A 10,420-nucleotide genomic window follows, 5' to 3' on the forward strand; every position below is an offset into this window, starting at 1 on the left:
AAGGCGCATACAAGCCTACACTATAATATACATGTAAATAGATAAATATGAGGCAGGATAAGAGATGGTACACCATTCCTTGGTTAAATGGCTGTGCATTTTATAAAGTGCCATTTTAGTAGGCTTATAGGTGCTTACAATTAATTTAGAGTTTAAAGTTGTGGCACAAAAGCTGTTTGAGTCTTAGTGGGCAGACAACAGTAGCCTATCCAGAATCACTTACAGCATCTTAAACATGGAGGTATTATAAGAACTGGAGAGAGGGACTAAGTCCCGCCCCCATTCATTTCAATGGCCCATGCTAGGCTAGCTACTTCAGCCAAAAAAGTTTGAAATTGGCCGCAGCCATCTTTGAGAAAATGGAGTTCCATTGGGTGTTCATTTCTGTCACCAGCTAGAATGAGCCAATTAGCCCTTTTCACGGTGATGTCAGACGAAGCGTTGCTGGGTATCCTCCGGCATGTCCAGCCGCCAAATACTACAGAAGAAGAAGAAGAAGTATTCATGGGTTTCATCAGGTCCCTTTCCACAGGTGTATACAATCAAGCACCATGCAGTCTGCATTGATAATCAAGGTGCTTGATTGTATACACCTGTGGAAAGGGACCTGATGAAACCCATGAATACTTCTTGTAACCCATGAATACTTCTTCCTGACTGTGTTTTGCTGTTGTGTTCATTACTTTATGAATTATTGGATGGATTACTCTCATCTGAACAATGTCCTGTAAAGTTTAAACCCTCATCCTTGACCAGAGGAAGAGATGGTATCTTGAACATGTTTTGTCTCTGGGTGTCTCTGAGTCACTGATTCACTTTCTTATGGACACATTTCCAATTCAATTTCCTTTAGTGGTTTGGATAGACCTTTTTGGGACAAAATACATGTGACAAAATACATATCTTTTTATTTATTCATTACAGTGACAGAAATGCAATTAACAGCTCTGACAAAGATGTGAGTTCAAACAGAAGTGAAGCAGAAAAAATCCTTCCATTTCCTATACCCAACCTTCTCATAAATGAGCACTAATCAGATAAGACTATTACAACAAGGAACTGTGATAGAACCGCATGACAGAATGAACATGTACTGTACCACATGACACATAGCTCATGGAAATAAAAGGTGCTTATGGGTGTGATTTGAATGGTTACGTTTCTTATAGACGTGAGCAGACACAAGGAGCTGTAGTAATTTAGTAGTGCTTGTTTAATTACTATTCTCCTATTTAGTCATTGTATTATTTCCATTGGCTTTGCTTACACTGTTTATTGTGTATGTTGCAATTCTCTTTAGTCGACACTGTGGTCTGATCAACTGCTACATTTAATTATTGTGTTGTTTTGTTTCTATGTCGCTTTGGACAAAAGCGTCTGCTAAGCAACATAACTGTAACTGTATAGTGGCTGCTGGACTACCCCTGTGCTGCAGCTCACCTGTCCATCACTGGCAAGATCCTGAAGGACATGTGAGTGATGAAGCAGGGAAACACCCTCTCAGTGAAGGTGTCTGTGAACGTGTGGAGATGTGTGTTACTGTCGAGGTCAGAGAATGAGAGCTGTCCCTTGTCCGAATCCAGCCGCACTCTGACCCTCAGGGGCTTCTTCTGGACTGTGAGGACCGTCTCCGGCTGCGATGGACACTCCGCTGTGTATTCGCCGTTCACGTGAAACACCCCCCAGACCCTACTGCTGAGGGAGCCCCCTCCCTTCCTCTGGCCAGACTCGGCCTTCACGCCCAGCAGCCAGATCTCGCTGGTCCCGACCTCCACGTCCCAGCGGTGGATCCCCAAGTTGTAGGCCTCCGAGGCCAGGACGCCGAGGCAACTATCAAATCTCTCTGGGTTATCAGGAAGCTGCTGCCTGTGCTCACGGACGCTCACACTGGCCAGGTCCTCAGAGAGAGTGAGGAGAGGGTGTGCAGTGTTGGGGTCCAGAGTCACAGGAGCTGCAGAGGGATATGGATGAGGATAATACACGACTGATGATGAGTGGTGGTGATTAGTATTAATCTTTAATATGGAACTGAAACGCACTCAAATCCTGAATGCCTCATATACATGTGTGTGTGTGTGTGTGTGTGTGTGTGTGTGTGTGTGTGTGTGTGTGTGTGTGTGTGCGTGTTTGTGTTTGTGTGTGTGTTCGTGTGGGTGTACATGATATACTGTACACACACATAAGACCGTATATACTCACTGCATTGAACAATGTCCTGCATCTTCTCCCAGACTCTGAACTTCAGGTTGCTCAGGTGTTTCGCCACATCGATCAGAGCTCCTGAAACTCTCTCTGGATCCTGCAGTGTGCACTGGGCTCTGAAATAGCATTCAGGAGTCAGTGCTGCTGTGCGTTTGGGTTCAGAACCACAGAGAAGAGAGAGATAGGAGGCAGATCACTCACCTTTCCACTGTGCTCTTGTAGGCCTGGAAAAAGAATAGACTGAGTTTGGTTTCACCTTCTTAGACTCCATTATCAGATTGATGTTAACAGTGGTGTAGTCTACATGATATGCAAGACTACACAGTAGTATGCTCACTTAAAAGGATCACCATCACAGTATACCCACTACAGCTACTACATCACAGTATACCCACTACAGCTAACATCACAGTATACCCACTACAGCTAACAACATTCACAGTATACCTACAGCTAACTACAACATCACAGTATACCCACTACAGCTAACAACATTCACAGTATAGCTAACTACATCACAGTATACCCACTACAGCTAACTACAACATCACAGTATACCCACTACAGCTTACTAGACTACACCACTGGATGTTAGCGAGTCCTACCTGCAGGAATGTGATGTCATCAGCACCCATCTCCTCCTCTATTTCTCTGATTTTGTCTGAGAGAGACGAGATCTCTCTGCTCATCTTCTCAATCTTCACCTTCATCATCTCACGCTTTCTCCTGGCTTCCTCCATTAGTGCAGCTAGCCTGGCTGCCTCTTCATCTCGTAAGAACTGATGAAGTTTCTCAAACTCATCCTTGATCTGCCACTCTGTGTGCCGAGCTTGGACCTGTAACACCACAAATCAACACAATGGTGTCTTTTACCATATCACGCTCTACATATCTACTGTAGGTCTCATATCTTGGGATGTTTTGAAAGAAAGACACCATGACTCTTACACTCAAATGTTGGGCAGTTTCGTCATAGGATCTTTCAGCTTGCTTCAAGGTGTGCAACTTCTTCTGTAAGGCCTGCAGTCTGATCTTCAGCTCTTCCTAGAGTATAATAAATGACCTTGTAAACAGTGAAGGACTCTTACAACAGTTCTGTATGAGTGTGGTGTCCAATCCACATGGAACTGGGCCCTTGTACCCCCAAATGCCTCTTTGCTTACTTCAGTGTTCCTAAGTATGGTTATGCAACTTAGCAGAGGGTTATGGCTATGCTACTTGGCAGACACCTTTGTCCAAAGCGAAGGAATATAATGAAGCAGGGAATTCAGTCATGCCTATGGCAATATATTGTGATGTGAGGGTGCATACTACAGTATTTACATCCTGAATCAATACAGCAAACGGAGTTGGACAAGATGTACAACATAAATTACCTTACCTTATGCTCACGTCCTGCTACATCGATGGGACTGAAGTTGTGGTCTTTATGGAGTTTTGTGTCTTGACACCTTGAACACGCCAGTTGATTGTCATTTTTACAGAAATGTGTAAATTCAGAAAGATGCAGACCACAGGACCGTTCTCTCTGACTTATTTCCTTTTGGAACGTCTCACAGAGGTTCTTCAGAACCAGGTTGAGGGGATACTTGTCCCGCGAGTTCTTGCTTCTACAGATTGGACATTTTCTCGCGTTGTTGGTTCTCTGCAACTGTTGCAGGCAGGATTTACAGATACTGTGTGTGCAGTCCAGAAGAACGGGATCCTTGAAGATGTCACAGCACACAGGACAGGATAAATCCTCTTCTGAGAAAGCTCTTGAAGCCATTTCCTCCAGAAGAAGTAGTTGTCCTACAGTTTTGGCTGTTTTCACTGCTACGTATTACTTCCCCTTGTCAGATTGATCCAGTACGTTGTTGTCGCCCTTCAGTTGTGGCTGTTTTCACGACTACTTCATCTTATTAGCACAATCCAGAGTCCTTAATGTTGTTAATCCACAAGCTCACAGTGCATCAGCCTTTACAATTTGGATTAACCTACTGAAAATATGTTATTAAACATTGTATGTACTGCTACAATGACTTGGGAAATTAGTTTATGAGAAATATGTTCTCTGCCTTCTTCAGGTTAGGTCAGTCAGTGGGAGTTGTTCTGTAAAAGGTGACTGCTCATTGGACAGTACTGTTCAGGGAATGTACACAAACTTGAACATTCTTTGTGAAACTGGTTCTCTCTGTCAGTCAGACTGATCCACCTGATGATAACGCGGGTGTTATCTGTTACTAGAAATCGGATCTTTTGTGTACTGATGTGGGGAAACAGTGGAATACTTCAGTTGAATGATCGTTTCCTTCCCACTGAGTATCTACATTGTACTCTCAGATAACAGTGCCCACTAGAATAGTTGTCATCCAGTTGGTATTTCGCTCTCCCTCCATCCAGGCTGGCAAAGTTCTTGAAATGGCTAAACTGAGGGCTTTTTGTAGCTGGCTGATTGGTGTATGCAGGACCAAGTGTGTTGCATAAAGGAGTTAGTGTGTTGCAGAATTACAACTAAAGTGCACAGCAGCGCTTTTGTTTAAGGTATGGGTACATGTGTTTGAGGTATGGTAACAAAAGCTTTAAGTTGTGTTACTTTAGTCTAAGCATGGGTCCAATGCCCAAGCAATGGGCAAAAACTGTAAGTGCACAGGTATAAAGAATATACTGTAAGACTATTACTTTCTTGACCTGGGATGTCCACCTCTGCTAATGTGTGTGTTCACTACTCACAGATAAGTGAGATGCATAAGACAATTTCCTGTGTGTTTGACGTATTGACATCCACAGGACCTCTGTGTGTGTTCACTACTCACAGATAAGTGAGATGCATAAGACAATTTCCTGTGTGTTTGACATATTGACATCCACAGGACCTCTGTATAACGTCCAAAAAAGGTTACATAGTCCTACTGATGTCCAAATAGCGGATCAAGTTTGCACGTCGTGCAGTCGTCCAGCTTTGGACCGACGGACACAATAAAGACATGTTATGCACGTCCATCATAATCATACAATCACATAATCAGATCATATGATGGATGTGTTTGTGATATGACAACAAAATAGAATTGTGATAAATAATTGTGTTTAAAAAGTGTTTAATTTTGCAAAAGAGCCAAGGACTTCTGCTAATCTGGTGTAGTTTTTGAAATTCTTTGCTCAAAGAATTAAATTCTAGATACATTTATAATATACAATTAGTATGAACAAATAGCAATGTATGCAATTTATGAGATACATACAGAGAAGCAAACCTGGCCTACAGTAAAAAAACAAAAAACAAAGGTGAAATAGACAAGTGTGTGCGCGTGTGCATGTGTGTGTGTGTGTATTGCAAGTGTGCTCACTCTTCCTACTGTGTATGTGTTCACTGCTCACAGATGGGTGAAATTTAGAAGACAATTTCCTGTGTGCTTATAACGTTGGCCACTGAAACAATATTCACTGAAATCTGACTGCAACCTTAACTGGCACGATGGTGAGAGAAACAGAAGTGCAAAAGTATGGAAACATTCTCTCAGAGAATGTGCCTGTAATTGTATGAATATGTGTGTTATTATCAGGGTCAGAGAATGAGAGCTCTCCTTTGTCCCAGTCCAGCTGCAGTCTGATCCTCTGGAGTGTCTGCTGCACTGTGATGGTGGTGTCTGGCTGGGATGGGGAGACTGCTGTGTATTCACCACCATAATAATAATACTGCACACTCCAGACTCCACTACTACAGGAACTCCATCCCTTCCTCTCCCCAGACTCCGTCTTCACTCCCAGGGACCAGATTATACCACCTCCAACCTCCACATCCCAGCAGTGAGTCCCTGAGTTAAAGCCCTCAGAGCCCAGGACACTGGGAAGGAGATATTCATCAAATCTCTCTGGGTTATCAGGAAGCTGCCGCCCCTCATCACCATATCTCACACTGGTCAGATCCTCAGACAGGATGAGATATGGGAATGCAGTGTTGGGATCCAGAATCACAGGAGCTGCAGAGAGAGAACATGATAATTCAGTAATAGTGATCACTGATTATTTTACTTTGCTCACTGCTTCAAAATGGTGTGTGTGTGTGTGTGTGTGTGTGTGTGTGTGTGTGTGTGTGTGTGTGTGTGTGTGTGTGTGTGTGTGTGTGTGTGTGTGTGTGTGTGTGTGTGTGTGTGTGTGTGTGTGTGTGTGTGTGTGTGTGTGTGTGTGTGTGTGTGTGTGTGTGTGTGTATATATGAGGGAGAGGGTGGAGGTGTGTGTGTGTGCGTGTGTGTGTACGTGTGTGTGTGTGTGTGTGTGTGTGTGTGTGTTTGTGTATATGTATGACTGTGTGTTTGTTTGTGTGAGGGTTTCTGACTCAATGTGAGTGATGTATGATGGTTTGTGTGTGTCTTTTGAGAACAAAATACCATTTTGAGGAAAAAGTACATTGTTTTGAAGGTAGTTTCATTTTGCAAGAGAATTGAGGAGTTTTGCCCATTGTGTGTGTGTTTTTGGATTTGTGTGTAGAGTTCTGAGAGTATGAGGCATGTTTTCAGAAAATGTGTGTTAACAATCGGGAAAAACTGTAACAGCATCCAGAACCAAATATATTTGGCTTCCCAACAGATGGGTCAGACTAAAAGAGGTTTGGTGAAATACAGTTTTTCTCGATTGTTAACACACATTTTCTGAAAACATGCCTCATACTCTCAGAACTCTACACACAAATCCAAAACAACACACACAATGGGCAAAACCCAGCAATTCTCCTGCAAAATGACACTTTACCTTCAAAACAATGTAATTTCTCCTCAAAATGCTCTTTTGTTCTCAAGAGACACACACAAACCATCATATATCAAGACATTTATAAGGACCAGTTGAACACTGATGTGCTCAGTGTAAAACACTTGAAAATACTTCTTTTCCATTCATCATAATGACTTGGGCCTTTTTTTGTTCAGTGTTACCCTACAAACAGTACTACAAACAGTAGATAGCTGATACAGTAAGTTGATATGCTTACCCTATCAATATTTTAAAATATTTTTTCTAACATTTTTCTTTGTATTTGCCGTAATGTTATGGCGTTTTCTTCTAGGACAATGCTCATTATTTCAGTTTCCTGTTCAGGAGACAGAAGCCCTTGTGTTGGTAATCCTTCAGCTGCCCAACAAATACTGTAAACTGTGTAGGAATACAAAGTAGGAATACTTTCCCCAAATACTTGAAAAATACTTTTACAGTCCTACAGAACAGCCCACAGGCAATACTGTACTACTGTGCTCATTGAGCTGTATTGTACTGTACTGCAATGTTCTAGTGGCTCGGATCTCATCAGAGATTACGGTCCTTGGCCTCCCCGTCCTCCTCCTCTTACTCTCACTCAGAGAACAAGACATTTTCTTCCTTCGTTCGTTCGTTCGTGAGTGAGTGAGTGAGTGAGTGAGTGAGTGAGTGAGTGAGTGAGTGAGTGAGTGAGTGAGTGAGTGAGTGTGTGTGTGTGTGTGTGTGTGTGTGTGTGTGTGTGAGAGAGAGAGAACTCACTGTACTGAACAATCTCCTGCATCTTCTCCCAGACTCTGAACTTCAGGTTGCCCAGGTGCTTTGCCACATTGATCAGAGCTCCTGAAACCTTCTCTGGTTCCTGCAGTGTGCACTGGGCTCTGGAATAACATTCAGGAGTCAGTGCTGCTGTGGGTTTGGGTTCAGAACAACAGAGAAATAGAAATAGGAGGCAGATCACTCACCTTTCCACTGTGCTCTTGTAGTTCTGTTAAATCAAAGAGATAGAAATTTTACAGTCCTACAGAACAGCCCACAGGTAATACTGTACTACTGTGCTCATTGAGCTGTATTGTACTGTACTGCAATGTTCTAGTGGCTCGGATCTCATCAGAGATTTCTAATTCTAATTTGTTTTCCAATTATTTCAATTATCCGTGTGTGTGTGTGTGTTGTGCATAGACAATGAAGGGGCCCTACCTGCAGAAATGTGATGTCATCAGCTCCCATCTCCCTCTCTATGGCTCTGATTGCGTCTGTAAGAGATGAGATCTCTCTGCTCATCTTCTCAATCTTCTCCTTCATCGTCTGACTCTTCTGCTCCTCTTCCTCCCTCAGTGCAGCTATCCTGGCTGCCTCTTCATCTCGTAGAAACTGGCGAAGCTTCTCAAACTCCTCCTTGATCTGTTTCTCTGTGTGTTGTGCCTGGACCTGTATAATCACATGTCAGTACATGATGGTGTGTTAAGTGATAAATGAAACATACTGTATGTAGTTTTTTATATGTCTAATATTGTTTTTTTGTAACTCTTACTTGTATGTGCTGGGCAGTTTTATCACAGGTTGTTTTGGCTTGCTTGAAGTTGTCCAGTTTCTGCTGTATGGGCTGTAGTTTGATCTTCAGTTCTTCCTGGTGTAAACAAACACTTTGATCAGGCTCTGAACCTAACCTATACTCCTCCACTCTCACTCTGAACTCCAGCATATGCCACAAGACTATACACGCTGAGCCCTACACGCTTTGCCTCTTGTTCAACACCATAAACAATTCACAGATGATAAAAAAATAGGCCTGATCAGAGAGAGCAATGAGACCAGCACCTGGCTCAGAGTGTGTTAGTGTGATAAGTATTTTTTGAGGGCTTTTATACCTTCTACAGGACAGTGAAGAGTGAGACAGGAAGCAAGTGGGAGAGAGAGATTGGGTGGGATCGGGAAATAACCGCAGGTCGGATTCAAACCTGGATCCCCATGGGCACTGGGACCCAGATGTGGTATGAGCGCTGCGGCCTTTTGGGGCTGCGGCCGTAATATGAAATATATATGATGTGCAATTAAAGTTTTAGCTATTGCTCTCCAATAACACAGACAGTCTGAGAACGTTTGAATCTGTTGTTGTGGAAGAAGTCCTATTATAATATCAGGCCTATATGATTTCTATAGTATTAGTTATATGGTGTATAATACTTCTATGATATCCTGTAATACCTCTATAATGTCCATGCCCTCTTAAGTGTTCCTACTGTATATACTGTACTTTTATAGTGTGTCCCAAAACAATATACTATTCCCATATATATGTGGTATTCCTGTAAGATTAGGGATATAATGAGTGTAGAAGAAAGGTGTGTTTTTGTATAGAGTACTGTAGGTGAGTAGAGTAGAGGAGAGTAGTGGAGGAAAATAAAAAGATAATGAACATGATGACACCTAGTGGTTTGAGAAGAGCACTACAACAACCACATGAAGGGCAAAGGTCATTGTGTTTGTGAGTGCAGCATTGGGAGTATTTGTTCAATGTTATGATAATGTTAACTGTTAACGACTAGTAATCTTACCTTACGCTCAAGTGCTGCTTCACTGACGGGACTGAAGTTGTGGTTTTTATGGCGTTTTGAGTCTCGACACACCAAACACACAAGCTGCTTGTCATCTTCACAGTAAAGCTTCAATTCTGAACGGTGCTCACTGCAGAATGGTTCTCTCTGACTTCTCTCCTGTAGGAAAGTCTCACACAGGTTCTTCAGATGCAGGTTAAGAGGAGGTTCTTCTTTGGAGGATCTTCTCCTGCAGACTGGACATTCTCTGGATCCTTTGGTTTCCCAAAACCTCTTCAGGCAGGCTTTACAGATGCTGTGAGTGCAGGTCAGTAGAACTGGATCTTTGAAGACTTCGCAGCACACAGGACAGGAGAAATCATCCTCTGAAAAGGGCTTGGACGCCATTTTCAGTAATAGTTGCAGTTACAGGTTACAGCTCTGGCTGTTTTACCATAATCTGCTTTCACTTTCACCAATCTGAAAAGTGTTGACAGTTTTAATACTCACTCAAAATTAATCTTAATGTTATAGAAATAATCAAGAGAAGATTCCTATCCTGTGAAAAACTGCTTTCTTTTCATCAGATATCCTACAAGTCAAAACGAAATGAGTTGCAAAATAACTCAAAGTTCACTTCCTCATTCAAGCAAGGTGTTTCTGAAGGAGGGGCTCTGATGGTAGCAATAATGACTTCTGATTGGACAGGGCAGCTGCTTTTTTTGCTGTCAACCATATTCATATGTGAATTGGCTGTAAAACATTCCTATTGTGTATCTTCACTATATGGCAATAAATCTAACCTTGACCTTGACCTTGACCAACAAGTCAGCTACAATTATTTTCTAATGTCAGGTGTCAGAATGTATCAGATTTCCCTGAGCTGCCACTCACTCACACACGTAAACAAACACACACACACACACACACATACACACACACGCACACGCACA

At 42.5% G+C, this 10,420-nt stretch overlaps 2 protein-coding genes across 3 annotated transcripts; both read right to left on the reverse strand.

The window, feature by feature from the left end:
* Positions 1–902: 902 nt before the first annotated feature.
* LOC134078723 (E3 ubiquitin-protein ligase TRIM35-like) lies at positions 903–4,473 on the reverse strand. 2 transcript variants are annotated; one of them, XM_062534848.1, is made up of 7 exons: positions 3,584–4,473; positions 3,151–3,246; positions 2,907–3,038; positions 2,404–2,426; positions 2,200–2,318; positions 1,441–1,951; positions 903–1,059 (listed from the first exon to the last, which is right to left on the reverse strand). In XM_062534848.1, the coding sequence occupies exons 1-7, from the start codon at positions 3,968–3,970 to the stop codon at positions 1,047–1,049; spliced, it is 1,281 nt and encodes a 426-aa protein (XP_062390832.1). In that variant the 5' UTR covers positions 3,971–4,473; the 3' UTR covers positions 903–1,046. The 2 variants fall into 2 exon arrangements, with proteins under 2 accessions (XP_062390832.1, XP_062390831.1); XM_062534847.1 differs by having other exon boundaries at positions 2,808–3,038.
* A 568-nt stretch (positions 4,474–5,041) lies between these two features.
* Positions 5,042–9,891, reverse strand: LOC134078724 (nuclear factor 7, brain-like). Its single transcript, XM_062534849.1, has 6 exons — positions 9,489–9,891; positions 8,465–8,560; positions 8,131–8,361; positions 7,896–7,918; positions 7,693–7,811; positions 5,042–6,164 (listed from the first exon to the last, which is right to left on the reverse strand). Exons 1-6 carry the CDS (start codon positions 9,873–9,875, stop codon positions 5,626–5,628), a joined length of 1,395 nt encoding a protein of 464 aa, XP_062390833.1. The 5' UTR covers positions 9,876–9,891; the 3' UTR covers positions 5,042–5,625.
* Positions 9,892–10,420: the final 529 nt, after the last annotated feature.

Source organism: Sardina pilchardus, chromosome 4 (genome assembly GCF_963854185.1).
Source record: "Sardina pilchardus chromosome 4, fSarPil1.1, whole genome shotgun sequence".
NCBI lineage: Eukaryota > Metazoa > Chordata > Actinopteri > Clupeiformes > Clupeidae > Sardina > Sardina pilchardus.